Raw genomic sequence first — 18,921 nt, 5'->3', positions numbered from 1 at the left:
CATGGAGTCCAATCATCTTCTGTGTTCTGCAAAAGGTGAAAATCTGACATTTGTAAGGTGAAAATATTGTTTTGTGTATTTATTCATAATCATGAACATAATGTCTTTTGAACTGCACATCATATTATATTACCTTTGTAAGCCTTTGTTTATTAGCCAACTAGCTTAGCGTAGCATTAACTGGTCAAGAGCAGCTCTTTTGTTTAACTAGAACAAAATAACACACTACGTTTTCTGATCAGACATTGCCAATGAAGGAATTCTGTGAGGTGTAACAACAATGACTTATGTTAGGGAATTAATTAGCTCAAATTAGCCTTAATGTGAATATGCATATGTTGCTTACATAAATTAAAGAATTACCAAATAGGGAATTGGTCAAAACCTCGGCTTATATCAGCGGTTACACAATTACTTGTAGTACTCCCTGATATAGGCGGGTAGAATATGTTCAATTTGGGGAAATTGTAGGTATAAGTTGAAGAATGTTCATTTATTGTACGAACTGTATGTCCAGCACACAAAAGGTACAATATCTGAACGGAAATCTCACGTCTTTAACACTGATAGACAATTTCTTTTCTGTGGCCACAAGAAAATAACTTATCTTGGTGTTTTAGACCATTTGAGATTTCTTTCAATAGCAAAATTTATCGTAGAGCGTTAAGAGGTAAAGATCTGCACTACTCAGGGACTCAGTATTGAGACAAACAGGCAAACTTAATTCAAATGATTTAACAAAGTTTATTCAAACGAGCTACTGGTTACATATACTAATTTTAAATCACACAGGAGTAAATATGCATAAACAAAACAATATACGATCGCAAATAAGGAATATAACAAAATAAACGTAAGATCAAAGGTTAGAGTAGGGGAAGAAAAGGGAGAATATAAGAGAGAGAGAGAGAGAGAGAGAGAGAGAGAGAGAATTTTAAGAAAAGGTTTTGTGTGTGTACACTGAGAGTGTGGTAAGGAGAGGTGTGTGTGTGTGTGTGTGTGTGTGTGTGTGTAGGAGCACGCCTTTAGCAGCACGTGGCCGTGTGTTTATGTCTAGGAAACACGTGGAGAGGTGGACGTGTATGGGTGTGTGTAGGTGCAGATGTGTGCGTCAAAGAGTGTGTAAGTGTGAGTGAAGAGAAATGAGGGATAGGTAGAACAGTTCAGTCATTCACCTGAAACCCCAACAGACACAGTAATATTAGACACTTTAAACAGCACTTCAGATTGGAAATTAAGGTCTACGTTACGTCTGAGTTGTAGATCGGCCCTCTTTGTGTGGTCTCGTCTGTGTTGGACGGAAGCAGAGTCACGTGATTACAGCGTCTAGTTGCTATAGCGACTTGAAGCGAGCGGAACTCAGCAAAAGGATCTTTAGCTTTAAGTTGGTATCTTGGGTTGGTTGAAGGAGACTATCAAAACTGAAGTAAGGTAGTTTGAAGAAAATAAAACTTGGAAGAAAAATGAAAATAAACGAGAACGAAGCTTCCAAGGATGGAAGAAGGCGTGTCGTCTCTCTCTCTCTGGCGATGTGCCCTGAGATCAGAGAAGCGCGGCACTTTGAAGGGGTTAAGCCCAGCCTCTTTAGGTGCATGACCCAATCGCCTGGAAGGGCGATTGTGACTACCTCCTGACGTTTTGCGGAGGCTCACGCCCCTTCTTAATAGTTATGGAGAAGCTAAACTTGTTCCTATCGTTAATAACACTGGATTTAATAAAATAATGCGTCTTCGGAGATTTTGGGTTAAAGATTCCACACCGTTGGGATTTATGGAGCACAATGATACCACGAATGGTATCTTTATGACATAGTCACCCCTGGATACATGATTTTGCGCGATTATAGTCACATCAAATGGATTACAAATCAATAAACTATATAGGCATAATATTTGGGACAAGGGATCATGCATACATCAAGAGAATACATTTTAAACATTTCACAAGATGATTTTGATTCACACGTGGTAGGATCTGTGTGTGTTTCTGTGTGTGTGTGCTGGAAGAGTCACTGAAGGTTCATCCTGCTGCGTTGAACTTTGTCCCCAAGCACGGGATGAGAGTCTATGTGTGTGCGCTTTTCTGGTCTTGATGAGATTATCAGTTTAGCACATCTGGTTAGACAGAGCTCTTTGTTTTCTGAACGTGTTAAATGAGTGTCTAAATGTAAATAAATGTCAGAGAGAGAATCCTTGGGGTTCTCCGAGATTGCTCTCATTGGTCAGCGGACGTTTGCTAAGCCATAATTCCGAGGTCAGCAGTAAGGAATCTCTGTTTTCAGATTAGGCAGTTAATGATTTGCGCCATTTATCGGCGCCGTTGGGTCTGGTATCCAGGAAGGCAGAATCTTGAGGCAATAGAGGTGTTTGTGGATTAGGACACCAGTGATTTAATTAGGTCTCAGAGCAGAAGACAGGCTAATTTCAGTACATTAACATATAGAGAGATAGAGCTGGTGATCTGACCATCTGCTGTGTGTTACAGAGGGGAGAGGAAGTTTCATGGCAACTGAACTGCAGTGACAAAAGTATTGAGGGCTGCAGGAATGAGACAAGTTAGCATTTTTAAACTGCAATGCGTCTGAAATCAATTGGGGTTTTTTAATGACTTTTTGGTTAATTGCCTGAAATAGAGTGTGTGGTTAATATTTTCACGTTTTATTCTACGACATAAAATACATCAGTATTACACACTACCAACCCCCCCCCCACCCCGCCCCCGTCCCCGTGCCTTTTTATTTAAAGGATTTACTTGTCTTGAAAAAGGCGGTTGTTTACAAACGGGACTGCAGAGGTTGTCAAGGACATTAAACGTCATGGAAAACTCGTCTGCTCACTAGTCTGCTTTAGGGCTGTCAACGAATATTCTAAATTCGAATATATATTCGAATAGTTTTAAAAAACAGAAATTCGAAAGTGAAAATTAATATTCGAATGTGAATTTCAAATATGGAAAAACACGCCCGCGGAAGCAGAGGCGCGGCTGTCTACTTTGCGAGTGGGTGCGCGCGCTGTCTCGTCAGGGTCGCCCTGTCTAGCACAGCGTCACTGCTGAAAGTTGACTTGCATGGAAGATGGCAGAAAGTGCAGAGCCCAAGTTCAACTCGACCGCAGCAGAGAAAGTGATTTTAAGCCATGTCTGGAAGTACTTTGGATTTTGGTCGGTAGAACGTAAAATTGTGGAGCCGCGACTCCCGCGAGATAAAGTAGTATGCAAGCTATCTATTTAAGATACAGATAGCATACCATTCGACCACTAGCAACATGAGGTCACATCTCGAAAATTGTGTGCCTCATTTTATTTAACGTTAAACAGAAAAGTTCCACGTTTACCACAGCACAGCTCGCTCGGAGCGTTCAATGTCGGTTCTATACTGTAAAACTTCAATTAATGTTAATAAATTTGTTTCAATCACTGAATGAAGCCTGCTATATTTGGGACAAGAGTCGCAACCTTAAATTGCTTGCACAAAACTCTTGATCAGCACTCAACATGTGCTTATTGTTGTTGTTCATTTTTAAACCGTTATGCGCAGAGAGCGCGAGCGCGAGGGCGAGGGAGGGAGAGAGTGCCTGCGAGTGAGCGAGAGTGAGGTCTGCGGTCTTGGCCATTAGTTTATTTACTTGATTTTGTGTTGGTAATACATTGTCAAATATGTTTAAACTTAAATTAACTACCTATACAAGTAGTTATGTCTCTTTGTATTAATTTGTCCTGTTATTGACGTAAGGTGCGTCATTGACAAAATGCGCAACCAGATGTTCGAATAGTTCGAATATTCGTATGTGTTTTAGAGGGAATATTCGAACGTCATTTTTGAACAATTTTGACAGCCCTAGTCTGCTTTCACAGCCTCAATGTGTTTATACTTGTGCTCTTGCAAACTATTCTAAATCAAACTTTCCAAATTTTGTTGGAAATTTTAGGAAGCTTAATGGTGGTGACGTTGCAGACATTCAACCATGGTGTAATTTGTTTATAGCCTGACTCTAAATTTTCACTTCTGGTGATTGTATTTAGGCTTCAAAATTCATAATTCAGAGGGTTTTTTTCCGGCAATCATCCAAAAAGTAATGTAAAAATCCTATTGGCTTTTTGTCGATGATCCCAGGGTGATGCTGACTTCCAGGTTGGTCTACAGTAATACAGTACGCCATCCCTGCAACACTCTATACGGTGTGGATGGCAAAATATAAATATATTGTTAAGCGAAGAACAATAAATCATAAACTTAAATATTCAGGCAGTTGTACAGTTGTAGAAACTTCATTGCACGGTTAAAGGGATAGTTCACCCAAAAATGTTGACATTTTGTCATCATGTACTCAAGAATGTTGTTGAACAGACAGTTGACGGTAGCCATTGACTCGCGTAGTATTTGTTTCCTTAATATGAAAGAGATACGGGGTCCATGAACTGTTTGATTACCGACATTCTTCAAAATATCTTCTTTTGTGTTCAGCAGATAAAAAAGAAACTCATACAGGTTTGGAACAACTTGAGGGTGAACTATCCCTTTAAAAAGGTTAAACGATGACAGACAAGTTAACTGGAATGTTGCAGAGATTATATTTGGTTTTTAAAAAAACAACATCACTTATGTGGCCACATTTCCACAGATCCAGGTTTTGTGCTGTAGTCATTGTTATTAACCTCATAAATATGCAAATACGAATGTTAACAAATGTACAGTGTGAATAAACAGTGTGGTAGGATATATATCTGTAATGTCCTGTCATTGTGTGTCCGTGTTCCAGGGGTTGGCGCTCTCCTGGCCCGCTTCCAGTTAGCCGACGGCCCCAGTCGACCATCGCAGCTGGCAGTGCAGTTCACCAGTGAGGGCTGTACTCTGTCTGGCTGTGATTTTCAACTTGTAGGTTCAGGCTATAGACTATCCTTGGTTAAAAAAAGGTTTTCTGCAGGTATGTCTTTTTACAAAATAGATTTGTTCATTTGCAAAGAAGCAAAAAGAGCTTTTCACTCTGTGCTCTGTGTTCAATCAATGACACTGACACCACAAATATTCAATTAAGGCCTTAAACCCAGTGTTTATGAATGTACAGTGTGAAATACCAGGAGTTTATTGTTGAATTAACTGATTCAAACGTGATAAGCCCTAACGTTTATTTTTTACAGTATCCGATGTTTTTGTATTCCACAGGTAAATATCTGGCGGACAACTGACCCGGCTTCAGCGACGACCTGCTGAATGATGGGCTGTGAGTGGGACGTTAGGATGCTCTTTTGGCACTACAAAGACTTTCAAAAATGTTTTTAATGAAATTCCAGAAGTACAGCACTCAAAATCTCACTTACAATGTCTGGTGTAGAATATCATCAGTGCGTTCTGTGGGTGTGTGTGTGTGTGTGTGTGTGTGTATGTGAATATTAGCAAATATTTTGTGTGTATATGATAAAACTTCAGGACAAATGCAATACGTGGACTTTTTCCGCTGGGTTCTTGCAGAAGGCAGAGTTTTCTTTTTCACTTATTGCACATTCTCTCTTTCACTCAAACCAAACACACCTAGTGACATTACAATCTAATGATACCAGGGTTCGCATATGCTATAGGAACACACATGTCAGCAGTGTTTGGCTTTCTTTTAGCTATTTAGATCGATTCTAAACAATTCGATTGAACTATAATGAAGTCTCAATTCCCAAACAATGCTACAGATAACACTTCACAATGAGATACGGTTTGTTAACATTAGTTGATGTATTAAGCCCAGGACACACCAAACCGACAGTTGTTTTTGAGTGTCGGTCGGCTTAGTTTTTTCGGGTTTTTTGGGCTGATTCAGCTTGTTGAGACAGAACTCTGATTGGCTGTTCAGCTTAGCAAACGAGTCAGTGCACGAGAAAAGCAAGCAAAGAAATCAAAAGATTTACATCATCTTACCCGAGCATTCGAATACGTGAATATTTTCATAATAACAAGAGCCGACTGGAATGAAGAAAGTGATCAGTGTGATTCATGTTCAAAATGTTAAGCAAGCGCTGCAGTCCTAGATTCGGTTTCCCTTTTTGAATGACGAAAATAGACTATTGATACCTGCTGATATAGACAGATATTAACACACGCAGGCACAAAACACACATGCTAGTTGACAGTTGCTTTAGTCATTTTGGTGTGTTCAAGCGCAGCTTTCTGGTCGAGACGCAGCCGACATGAGGCGACAACAGAGTCAGCTTTCACCGCCGCCAGTTCTTTGCCTTGGTGTGTCCTGGGCTTTAGGAATCAACAACATAGTTACAGCCTTTTTTAATCTAGGTTAATATTAATTTCTGCATATACACTACAGGTCAAAAGTTTGGGGTCAGTAAGAATTTTTTTTTTTTTTTTTTTAAAGAAATTAATACTTTATTCAGCAAGGATGCATTCAAATGATCAAAAGTGACAGTAAAGACATTTATGTTGTGATTTATGTTCTATTTTAAATAAATGCTGTTCTTTTGAACTCCCTATTCATCAAAGAATCCTAAAAAAAATGATCATGGGATCCACAAAAATATTAAGCAACATAACTGTTTTCATAATTAATAAGTTAGCATATTAGAATGATTTCTGAAGGATCACGTGACACTGAAGACTGGAGTAATGATGCTGAAAATTCAGCTTTGATCACAGGAATAAATGACATTTTGAAATTCACTAAAATAGAAAAGAGTTCTTTTAAATTGTAATAATATTTCACAATATTACTGTTTCTGCTGTATTTTTTATCAAATAAATGTATCCTTGGTGAGCATAAGAGATATATAAAATATATAAAAATATTTTTTTACTGACCGCAAACATTTTGAATTTGAGTTGTAGAAATCAACATTGTTGTATTATGAACAAATGTGAATTAACTATAGTAGTAAATGTATAAATGAACACATTAATCATACCTAGATTAATAATGTTGTAAAAATTTAAATGTTTTATTCGGTTTTTTTTTGGTATTTATTAGTTTATGATGCCTAAAACATCAACTAATGTTAGTGAAATAACTCCTATTGTAAAGTCTTACCGTCCTGCAATTAGAAATGATGAGAAATACAGACATGCTTCCACAGGATATTCTGTTTAATATCATCTTAAATTGTTAATATTAATTTGATGTTATTGGCGAAAACATGTTAGAACGCATCACTTCTGTCTAGTTGGCCCTTTTGTTAAACTAAGTGCTTAAACATGAATGCGAGTATTACATTCATAATTCATGCAAAAAAAGTGATGCCTACTTAATATTTTTCTCAATTTCTTTAAATCGTTTATTTTAGGAAAATGAAACTCCATTCGTGTCAGGGATGCAGAATTCCTTAAGGCGAAATAAACCTAAGGAACTGGTCAAATATAAAATATTTTCCTTTTGGTTTTCCACAATGTGGATTTTATTTTCCCAAAACATTGTACTGTAGCAATATTTAAAGATAATGTGTAAAAAATGTAAAATAGAAATTGTTAAACATGTATCCAAATGGATACAGAGTTTCTATGCCTTGTCATAGAACCGATTTCATGTCAGGTTATTGTTGGTATTTACAGTTCATGGTGGCACTTTATTTTTATTTATTAAATGTTTTAAAATACATGTCATTTATTTTATGCCTAGTTATGTGGTTTGTAATGGATTCCGAACACTCACTAGACTGTTTTATTGTTCAAAAAGGGAAAGAAACAACAATGGACTAGTACAGAAGAACATTAATCACATCCTTTCATTTATCACTTCCTTGTACTGTATTGTGTTGTCAACTCGCATATTTTGGTAAGTAGGGAAATGCTCATCTTTATTCTACATGATTTTTCTTTGCTGACACTTCGTCACAAGACTCATATGTGGATCATTGCCTTTAAAACTGTGAGATTATCCATCCAAGTGTATAGAAACGTTTTCTAGAAAAGCCTCAAATATCTCTAGTTGTAGAGATATAGTTTGGGAATACACAGTACATGATGTTCCTGGATAATCTTCAGTTATGTGCTTTGGCTAATGTGGTTTTGGATAAGTGACACATTATTTCTGCCATTAATTAAGTGTACTTTATTTCAGTGTTTTGGATGCCTTACCTGACCTTAAATGTGGAGCGATGGATAGACAACTGCTGCTTGCGGAAGGTTCATTCCTGTTAAAACAAGTCTCTCGTTTTATAAAATGTGTATTTATTACTTTTTATCCCACGGATGTTGTGGTATTGTGTTTGTCAGCTGACTTTCATCTTGTTCGTTCATCGTTCAGAAAATGGAATATGCAAACATTTCATGCATAGAATAAACCTCTCCCCAGAATTTAAGAGAATATAGAGACTGAAAATGCTAAATATATCAAAAATGAAAATAATGTAATGTCTTGGAAATAAAATCAAGAAATTCATGTTAACATTCTTGGCTTCTGGTTAAAAGTCATTGTCACTAACACAATATATGCACTTAAACTAAAACTCTTGCAAATAACAATAATAACTTTGTATTTCTTGTTGCAGGGATACATTTACTAGTATAGAAACATAGTCAACACTATAGAGAGCCTAAGTCCCTCCCCTTCCGGTCGACCACCATGGGACCTTATTTCGGAAAAATATTGTATGGTAGTCAATGGCGAGAAACAACAAATATTTTGATCTCGTTTGAATTGTGCCCTGATTTACACATATGATGTTTATCAATTTAAAAGATACATTTTAAAGTCAAGAAAGTCGCAGCTTGATGTAAAACTGCTGAGGTATAAGACTGTGAAAATACGTAATTAGAAAGACTACAAACCCAGAAGGCGCGCATGCGACGTCATGCCTTTTCTCTCAATGAATGAAGCTAACTTTACTGAAGCTAACGTCTGTCATTTTTTCTATAGTCTTACCTTATAATCGTAACGCAACGCCGTCATGCCTGAGTGTTTTGAGCCAGAATACACACATACGAGCAACGGATCTTGTGACGTACATAGTGCGAGACGAGAGATGTAGTTCATTGAGCGATTTTCACATAAAACTAAACGTTACTCTTCTGTTTTATGACAAACTGCGACTTTCTTGACTTTCATAATTACCTTTTAAATTGACAAACATCATATGTGTAATTCAGGGCACAGTTCAGACGGAATAAAAAGATAAGTTATCTCTCGCCATTGACTTCCATACATATTTTTTCCGAAGTAAGGTCCCATGAGCCGGAAGCGGGGGAGCTGGTATTCCCGCCCCTTCCGCTAACCCCACTGGACCTCTAGGTTGAAAAATCGTCAATGCAAGTGAATGGGAGAAAATAATTATTTTCTGGTCCCGTTTGAATTTTGCCATGAATGTGAACATATGTTGTCTGTGAATTTTTTATATAATTTTTCGTGTAAAGAATGCTAGAATTTAGCAGGTAGAAGTTTGATATGGTTAGACAGTTTGTGTGAGAGCACTTTGTGGACTACAAATCTTCGCTGCTTTTGACGCGTTTGAGACGCCACCACCACTCGCACACGGACACGAGCTCACGGATCCCGCTAAACATGGCTGGACTTCACCTCCTTCTTTCAGGGAGAGGACAAAATCGTTGAGGTTGGCGAAAACCACGGGTAAGTAAACTTTATGGGGTGACGTCACATAGGCGACATGTAGTCTTTCTCGTTATGTCTTTTCCACAACTGCTAGCCGAAGAATCATACCATATACTGTCAAACTCGTAACATGAAAAATTCTATAAAAAATTCACAGACAACATATGTTCACATTCATGGCACAATTCAAACGGGACCAGAAAATAATTATTTTCTCCCATTCACTTGCATTGACAATTTTTCAACCTAGAGGTCCACTTGGGGTTTTACGGATGGGCGGGACTTACCAGCTATGAGTGTAATAGCACTACATAAAGTTAGTTTTGTTTTGTTTCCTTTGAATTAGGCTAGTTTAAAAAAAAAACATCATTATGAAATGGTGTATATTCAGAACTGTGTTCAACATAAAAGCTTTCAGAAAGCGTTGCTCAACAATTTGATTAATCCGAAATCACACTATAAATAATGTTTGCTTAAGCACTAATTAAGTCACGTGTACGTAATCAAGCAAAGTCGGCAAATTCCCTTTACATTTACATTTATTCATTTAGCTGACGCTTTTATCCAAAGCGACTTACAATTGCTATACATGTCAGAGGTCGCACGCCTCTGGAGCAACTAGGGGTTAAGTGTCTTGCTCAGGGCTATTACATAATCAGCTTTTCAAATCTAAACATTTCGTTGATTTGGTCGCCATAGAATTCGTAATGGAATATCGCTGGCAGGACAAGCCACCTAAAGTGAAAATGAAATCCACTGTTGTCAAGGCAACGTTTGTCAACAAGCCTGTGACGGTCCTGGGTATTTCCGGTTTGTGGAAGAGACGCATCAAAGCGGTAAGTGCATTTTGCTGCGATGCGATAAAAGTTATGTAGCCTACAAGTGTTTTAGTTCATATTATGATATATTCTACCGAGAGAAACAAGCTTTAAATACACTAATATATTTTTAGTGCTTTACCAATGTACATGTTAATGTCTTTTGTATGTCTTTCGTAGAATTGCAGTCGACTTTTGCTGAAAATGTCTGATTTAGCGAAAGAGAAAGCAGCACGTCTGCTGAAGAAACGTGGAAGTGTGTCTTCTCTCAGCAGCCATGAAGTCAGAGCCATGACCTTTGGCAGAAAAAAGGAGTGAGTTACTGTCATTACTAATAGTAAAAGGGGAAAAGTGTAAATATGTAAGTGTATGTATCATAAAGTAGCATTTGTTTTTCTCTGTAGCTCTATCAGCACTGTGTCCTACATGGAAGAGCCTGGACATCATGATGATATTCCTCGACCTACAGTGCAAATGGAGAACACCTATCGGCTCAGTGAGTCTCTTTTCCTTGACCGTGATAGAGGGAGATACTAATATCACCAAAAAATGATAGACATAAAGATCCACCAGAATGATTTCACACGAAATAAACCAATAATTCCTGTTATGCAGTATATGTTGTATGTGTCTTAATGGAATATGCATTTTTCGCCAATTAAGTGAACATCATTTCTGTACACTGGTAGGGTAAGTCGGGGGAAGATGAATAATTCAAATAAAATAATTTTTTCTCCTGACCATAGATGACACAAAATCTTACCTCAGCACTTTTGATGAATGGCTAAGCTATTAACAAATGTTGATATTCAGATGAAAATTAAAAATAGCTATTTATTCAGTGGAAACAGTTTTGAGATTAGGCCTAATTGATCTAATTTTGTGTCTTTTGTGTCTAAATATTATTCAGTTTTCCATGAATAAGATGTACATTTCAGACCTATAGGTTAGATGAGTGAAATCATTCAGTTTGCATTCATAGTGTTGCTGTTATGACATATTCAAATAAAATATAGCCTGTTAAATATGTAAATATTCATATACCTGTATATAAATCATAGAATAATTTGACCTTTCAGATTAATCTCTTTGATTCTGCTTTGTCTGTCATCAGTTATTCGATTATTCAACTATATTGTCAAAATTAAATAGTTGGTTTAATATTTTACGTTAATGACACTTTAAAGATATATAGATATTAATAAGAATTATAACAAAAGTCATTTAAATATTCTGTGAAAGTTAAGTCAGGGGAGCTTTTTACCCCAGTAGTGGAATAATTGAATCATTTTTCTCTATAACAACTAAATTAGCAAATGTTTCTATTTATTTCCTATAATAACACATTGGCTGATGCACATTGTTCCTAAGTGGGGCATCTTCATCCAAGTTGCCCTATTTTAATAAGAAATATTCCGTTTTCCCCCATTTCTTTAACCAAAATGTTTTAAATAAAGCATTTAGTTTTATATAATTTCATAGAAATACTTCTTCAAACTGCAACACAAGCATATTAGTTTTTAGTTACGGAGGAATAATAGGACAGAAAGAAGTTGATTCATACATTTAAATGTATGTGGTTGAGATTATCACTGGTAATGAGGTCAAAGATATCATTTGCTAGCTATCTTCTGCAGTAATGTGCATTTTATGAGTTCTATATCAGTAATTCGCTGTAAATGTTGGAGCAGCCCCCGCACGACGTTTCCCAGTGATAACAGTCAAAGACATTCTGAAGGACGTGTTGACCAGCTACTTGCAGGAGGAGAAATACGAGCCCGAGCTGTGCCGGCAGATGACCAAGACAATCTCTGAGGTCCAAAATCCTTGCTTTTAATCAATTACATGACAGATCAATAAATTAAACATTGACTTACTGTATTTAGCACAAGCATGTTGAAGTTATGAATATAGAAACTGGAATGAATATATAGTATGGGCTGCTGAAATCTTTATTGTTATTGCAATTTCAGGTTGTCAAGGCCAGGGTTAAAGATTTGATGATTCCTCGCTATAAGTTCATCGTCATCATCAGCATTGGTCAGATCAGAGACCAGAACATTCGTATGGGGAGCAGATGCCTGTGGGATGAGGCACGCGACAATCTCTCCTCGCACACTTTCAAAAACAGCTCGCTCTTTGCCACCGCGACGGTCTACGGTGTCTATTTTGAATGAGTCTGTAAGAATAGACCTTAGTCAGGGTTGCGCCATGTTTCATTTTTGACAGGAATGAAACCGAGGCGTCCAATGGATTGTACTGTTGTTTAACAACATACCGATTGTTCAGCTTTCCAAAAAAAATTCAGTAGATAAAAACTCCACAGAATAGGTTTGAAAGTTGTGAAAAGTTTGTGATCTAAGACCTTTATACAGTGTGAGCTGTTAACTGTACGTCTATCCCTCACAACCTCCATTTCATCTCTGTTAAATTCAATATGGCCTCCAACCTGACTAAAGTCTATATCAGCTGGGTTTTAGTGACAAGTGAATTTAGTGAATGAGCACCACATAGAGTAGTGGCCAAAAGTGCTGTCCAGCATAGGAAAATTATATATATATATATATATATATATATATATATATATATATATATATATATATATATATATATATATATATATATATATATATGTTAGGACTGTCAAAAGATTAATCGCGATTAATCGCATCCAAAATAAAAGTTAGTGTTTACATAATATATGTGTGTGTACTGTGTATAATTATTTTGTATATATAAATACACACACATGCATGTATATATTTAAGAAATATTTGCATACATATACTGTATATATTTATATATAATTTATATTATATAAATATATTTTTTTTATTTATAAATTACACATTTTTCTTAAATATATACAAGCATGTGTGTGTATTTATATATACAAATTTAATTATACACAGTACACACACATATATTATGTAAACACAAACTTTTATTTTGGATGCGATTAATCGCGATTAATCTTTTGACAGCTCTAATATATATATTTTCCTAAAAAAATGTATGGTTTAATCAAACTTGAAAGGACATCACTTTTGGCCACTATTGTACGTGCGCTCTGATCATTCTGAAGTTATTGCCTGTGATGCTATTTAATATTTATATGATAGAAGCACATACTGGACATGATTTAACGCCCATTGTCTTAACAAGAAAACGATTTACCTCATATAAACAATTGGAAAATATAAATCTCTTTCCGTGCATTGAGTTGAAATGTCATCAGTTAAATACCTCATTGTGTTTCATACCTCATTGTAAGTTAATAAATCGATATGTCTATATCATTTGTTTACTATTATTGATTTGTTTTGAGAACATAGACATATTTTCTTACATAGAAGTGTTTTCAAATATTATTAACTGTTTCAACTGCTATTGTTTGGCAATTAATTATTGGAAAATTTAATTGACAAAATATGAATGTATTGTACTGATGTTTCAAAGCCAGGTTGAGCTGTACAGTTGGTGCATTATTTGTTAATAACTTAATATAATATTGTGTAACTCGGAAAACAACTATGTTTTCTGTATGTTTCCTATACAGAAAAAGAGGCATTTGAAAATATGAACTTTTTTGGTGAACTTATTTTAAATGCCTCACTTATATTACAAAATTCTGATTCAGTATTTTCATGTAATGTTTATTACTGCATAGGAGAAAGCAGAAAGCATCTCCATACTCCACTGTGTCTGTGAAGAGGAAAAAATCATGGATTTCCCCCCTGCCATGACCCTTGATCCCAGGTAAGACAAAACACTCAAACTGAATAATTTAGTTAAGAAATACTTCTTATTTCTACGTGGATTCCACGCGTACCAGATTTGGGCCAGATCTGGGCCATCATGGCTGGAGGGAAATCCATGGATTACTCTTCACAGACAGTGGAGTTTGGAGATGCTTTCTGACTCTGGTGATGAATGGCATTATCCTCCTCTCTTCCTACATACACACAAATTTTTGAGACTATGTATTTAAATAGGTGGGGTTTGAGGCATGTACAGTAAGTTCGGCTTAGGGGTGTATCAATATATCGTGTTACAATAGATCGTAAAATGCAACAATATGTTTCGGTGCATGTCTCTTTAAATGATTATGAGCAACTGCTCACCCCACCCCTCTCTTCCATGGTGCATGTCAAGACACATAAACTGCCGCCTTGGTGGACAGTATACAAATGGCTGAGGGCGTAAATATGCTAATTCAGGACAGTCCGTCAGCAGTCGTGGGCGAAGCATGAGCAATATGACATCGTATTGCTCAGAAAATCCAAACGGCTTGATTATTGAGAGTGTTTAGGCTTTTTGAGGATTAAAAAAAGGAGTGAATAGATTTTTTTCATTGTAAGGTGAATGTGTCCACACACTGCAAAGACACATTTATATGCAAACACCATACAAAAGTGAATTTTGCATCCGATAACCCCTTTTTCCCCATTTTTTGACATTTTATGTTTATGTTAATAAATGCCTCTCCGAGGCCTGACACCACTCCCACTGTGTCTGTCGTTTGCTCCTCCCGCCACAGTTCACAGATATAACCGACTGTGTTTATGTCAACTTTGTGTGTTTTTGACATAACCTTGTGTGTATTTTACAGTTTAAGCTCAATAAGACTTGAAAGAAAACTTAGTTTAATACTCAAGGGACGTGCCGTCTGACATCCAGCTCTCTGTGCATGTGATTCGGATGTGTGCACTCAGAAAACAATACATCAGAACTTTAGACCGATATGGCTTTAAAAGCATGCAGATATAAACTTTCATGATAAAGAAAGGACTGCAATGTCACATGAGCGTGAACACGATAGAGATGATTATCAAAACTAAACAAATGTTTTAGTTTTTGTCAGAGTAGCTGAGGCATGAGCTGTACAGGCTCCGCCTCTTCTGGAAAGCGGGGAGCAGCAGCTCATTTGCATTTAAAGACACATGCACAAAAACAGCATGTTTTTCCTTCCACTCAAAATGTCATTAAATAGCATTTACAACATGGTATAATAAATGATCTGTTGGATATTTTGAGCTGAAACTTCACAGACACATTCTGTGGACACCTGAGACAACTGAGATTACATCTTGTGAAAACAGGCATAATGGGTCCCCCTAACTACCTCAGAGATAATGGTTGGTCTTTCTTGATAGAGGAGACTGTTAAATCTATTTCTAAATCTAATCTATGGAGAAAGTGAAATTCGGATTGTAACTTCCAGAATGCGACACTTGAACTCTATTAGAAGGAGAGACCAAAAGATGTTACACCAAACCGACTTGTATTTAGATTAATCTGTTATGTAAATCTTTTTATTCACTTTCTTGAATCCGCTGTTATTGATCTCTGCTCATAAGAGATAATGTATTGGACAACTTTTGGATCCATACAAATAGGCTACAAAAGAGTCTATTGTCATCCTCAAGTTTGAGTGGCAGGAATATAATAAAATTCCTGAAAATATATTTATTGCTATTTACCAACAAATTAGCACTCAAATCAACCATATACATATTTTCTTTTTTTGTTCAAAATGCTTTTATTATTCATTTTACAGTATCTCCTTGGATATGTTGCATAAAATACAACATTGGGTATACATTAATAAAAAATAAATCCTAATCTAGAATTCGTCCTTGCTTCTAGATTTTAACCTTTTTTAACAGCAATTTTTAAAAACATTAGTTTAGTGTCATAACCATTTTAAACACAAAAAGTATCATGATATCAAAGTTTTGGGGCACGTAGCTTGCTAGTTATATGAATGTACTCACACAAAATCCAATATAGGCCTATATTTCAGTACAATCTGACTCTTGAAAACTAATATACTTCAACTAATACTTCAAAATAATTTTTTGCCTTTGAAGAATTTCATGGAAAACTACATCTGAACGTTTCTGAAATGTTAATTTTAAAACCATTTTCACTTTTTGAGAGGTTTTTTTATGTAATTCAAGTCCTCAGAAAAATATCTAAAAGCATTTTGCAGAGAGAGGATGATGAAGTCTCTTGTGTTTCTCAGCACATGCGAACAAGATCACTTTTTCTACAGCCCACAGTGCAGCACGTGGAGGGCAGTGTTTCGAATGTGTCTCTTCTTACTCGATCCATTTCTGCAGAGGTCTCCGTATCACTCTCCATTTCAGAACCTGTGGAAAACCATAGTCATGTGATGTAAATGATGTTGCTTACCTCCACAGTTGCTGAATGAGTTAAACACAAAAGTCATAGGCTACATACAGCAGCAGGTGGCGCTCAAGAGCTGAATTCAGGAAAAACAGTTCTAGCATACAACTCCTACAGTCCTACTATTTCTGCAATGTCTTTATATGGTAGAAAGAGTATGCCGTTCCCAAATTCAGCCAAGGTTTATAATTATGCTTTAATTTGACTGGATTTTGATTTTATAATTATGCTTTTAATGACTGGCATAATTGCATATTTCAGTGGTCTTGTGAGTTCCTAAAGGTGAAAACCACATTTACATGAGGATGCAAAGTTACTGAACTGCTTAGCAATTGTAAGTAAATTCCATTCCACGTCATTTATCATCGATTCCTTAACTAATTTAATCATTTTTAATTATCAAATGAATGAATTTTAATAAAAATATAAAATAAAATATTTTTATAAAATAAGTAAATTAAAATTTAATTAAAATAAATTCAATTTTTTTATATTGATTATATCATTATAGAACAAAATCTTAAAATAACCTATTCTTCAATTTTGCAGCTCAGTACATTACATTACATTATATTATATTATATTATATTATATTATATTATAAAAGGCACACTAATTTTAACATAATCAATTTTATGAAATTTACATTTATGTACATAAATTAAAAATACAGAATGTATATTTTGAATATAAAAAATTATAATCTTTATAAAATATCCAGTTCTTCATTTTTGCAGTTCAATAGATTACATTGTTTATTATCTTATATTTTTTATTATTATATTATATTAATTATATCAAATTATATATACTAATTTTAATGTATAATACATTTTATAATTTACATTTATTTATATAAATTATTTTTAAAAATTATTATATTTTGATTATTATTATTATTATATAAAATTAAATTATTTTCTTCATTTTTGCAGTTAAATAGATTATATTATATTTATTATATTATACAATATTATATTATATTATATATAAAAGGCACACTAATTTAACATTTAATACATTTTATATATTTTTTTATTATTATTATTAGAACTTACATTTATTTATATAAATTATAAATAAATAAAAATAATTGTATATTATTTTTACAATAAAATTATAATCTTTATAAAATATCCAGTTCTTCATTTTTGCAGTTCAGTATATTATATTAATTATATTATATTATATTATATTATATTATATTATATTATATTATATTATATTATATTATATTATATTATATTATATTATATTATAATTTAAACATAGAATACATTTTAGTTGTTAGTGTTATAGTAATAATCAACAACATTTACACTGGGATAATGACTGCTAAGCAACGCCAAAATCTATACTGACCATTTACGGGGTCCTCAGACTGGACCCGCCTCCATCTAGAACCCCCACACGTGTAGACGACCGCCCGAAAAAACTCCCGGCCACAGAGTCTCAGAGCTTTCTGGGCCTGGGCCGAATCTGCCCAAGCAGCAAACACCAACAGCACAGCCAGCAGCACGACCTTCATGGCTGGAAATAGTGTCAAATCTGGCTCTTCCGCTGAGTTTATAGATGTCTTTTGTTAGCTTGTGTTTTCTGACTTCAGAGCGTCTTCATTTATATACTATGCAAAGCATGATTTATGTGTTATTGACGCACTTCTTTTCCGTGACCTTTAAAATGAGGCAAAATGACCCAGAAAGCAGACTTCCATTTGACAAAATGGGTTTGTTGGTTTTAAATAAATAGATGATGTGCAAATGGTGTATCAAAATACAGCTAATTTAACAAAGTGGCGTGAGGTCTTTGTTTTATTTGCTACAGCAAAGTGCTCTTTAATGACGTTTTAGAGATCCATGCCCATAAAACTGAATATGGCAAATCTGAGCATGTGTCACACCAGCATTATGGTGCGACACCAGGATAATGACAGCACTTACTTCCTCCTAAACCTTGTTAATTTGACCTAAAAGGCTGAGCACCATAATGCGTCGATTTATTTCTGGCTGGTAAACACTTTGTTGCCAAGTGCTTCCACACAACATCACTGTTTACTGGATCAAATACCATCCTGTAGTATTTGGCACAGGCTTTCACATTTAGATTGAAGTCATTCCTAAAGGAAACGTCATACGAGTCGTCATAAGATACAGCCAACCTAATTTTTGTTTTATGTAACTGTCAATTCATTTTTTTTTTTTTTTTTACATTGTCCATTTGAACAAGCGGATGTTAGAGTTTAACTTTATTCTTTATTTTCAAAGATAGCCCCTTGAGATGAACCATCTCGTTTTCGAGGGGGTCCTTACACAGTACAAAGAAACCAACATCATAATAGAAAATCATAATTAAAGTAAATACAACACAGGACTAAA

At 35.3% G+C, this 18,921-nt stretch overlaps 3 protein-coding genes across 3 annotated transcripts in view; 2 read left to right on the top strand and 1 right to left on the bottom strand.

Moving 5' to 3' along the window:
- Nucleotides 1–5,434, top strand: part of sgip1b (SH3GL interacting endocytic adaptor 1b) — a 36,038-nt gene extending 30,604 nt beyond the window's left edge. The window contains exons 22-23 of the mRNA XM_081373636.1: nt 4,758–4,922; nt 5,162–5,434. Coding sequence (XP_081229762.1) covers nt 4,758–4,922; nt 5,162–5,184 — 188 coding nt within the window. The 3' untranslated portion in view covers nt 5,185–5,434. The remainder of the gene's footprint in view (nt 1–4,757; nt 4,923–5,161) is intronic.
- Nucleotides 5,435–10,289: 4,855 nt separating this feature from the next.
- Nucleotides 10,290–12,774, top strand: dynlt5 (dynein light chain Tctex-type family member 5). Its single transcript, XM_081373937.1, has 5 exons — nt 10,290–10,372; nt 10,535–10,668; nt 10,759–10,850; nt 12,046–12,170; nt 12,328–12,774. The coding sequence occupies exons 2-5, from the start codon at nt 10,559–10,561 to the stop codon at nt 12,529–12,531; spliced, it is 531 nt and encodes a 176-aa protein (XP_081230063.1). The 5' UTR covers nt 10,290–10,372; nt 10,535–10,558; the 3' UTR covers nt 12,532–12,774.
- A 3,604-nt stretch (nt 12,775–16,378) lies between these two features.
- On the bottom strand, nt 16,379–18,074 carry insl5b (insulin-like 5b; the record flags this gene model as incomplete). Its single annotated transcript, XM_081374634.1, has 2 exons — nt 16,379–16,509; nt 17,909–18,074. The coding sequence occupies 2 exons, from the start codon at nt 18,072–18,074 to the stop codon at nt 16,379–16,381; spliced, it is 297 nt and encodes a 98-aa protein (XP_081230760.1).
- Nucleotides 18,075–18,921: the final 847 nt, after the last annotated feature.

Source organism: Scardinius erythrophthalmus, assembly GCF_964197995.2.
Source record: "Scardinius erythrophthalmus genome assembly, chromosome: 9".
Taxonomy (NCBI): domain Eukaryota; kingdom Metazoa; phylum Chordata; class Actinopteri; order Cypriniformes; family Leuciscidae; genus Scardinius; species Scardinius erythrophthalmus.
The sequence above is the reverse complement of the archived record's forward strand: the minus strand, read 5'-3'. Positions and strand labels throughout refer to the sequence as shown.

Bases quoted from the DNA above. Each gene is read 5' to 3' on its own strand.
- dynlt5 (XM_081373937.1), top strand. From the start codon at position 10,559: ATGTCTGATTTAGCGAAAGAGAAAGCAGCACGTCTGCTGAAGAAACGT. The intron at 10,851-12,045 runs GTGAGTCTCTTT...ATGTTGGAGCAG, and splicing joins GGAGAACACCTATCGGCTCA to CCCCCGCACGACGTTTCCCA. The intron at 12,171-12,327 runs GTCCAAAATCCT...TTGCAATTTCAG, and splicing joins TGACCAAGACAATCTCTGAG to GTTGTCAAGGCCAGGGTTAA.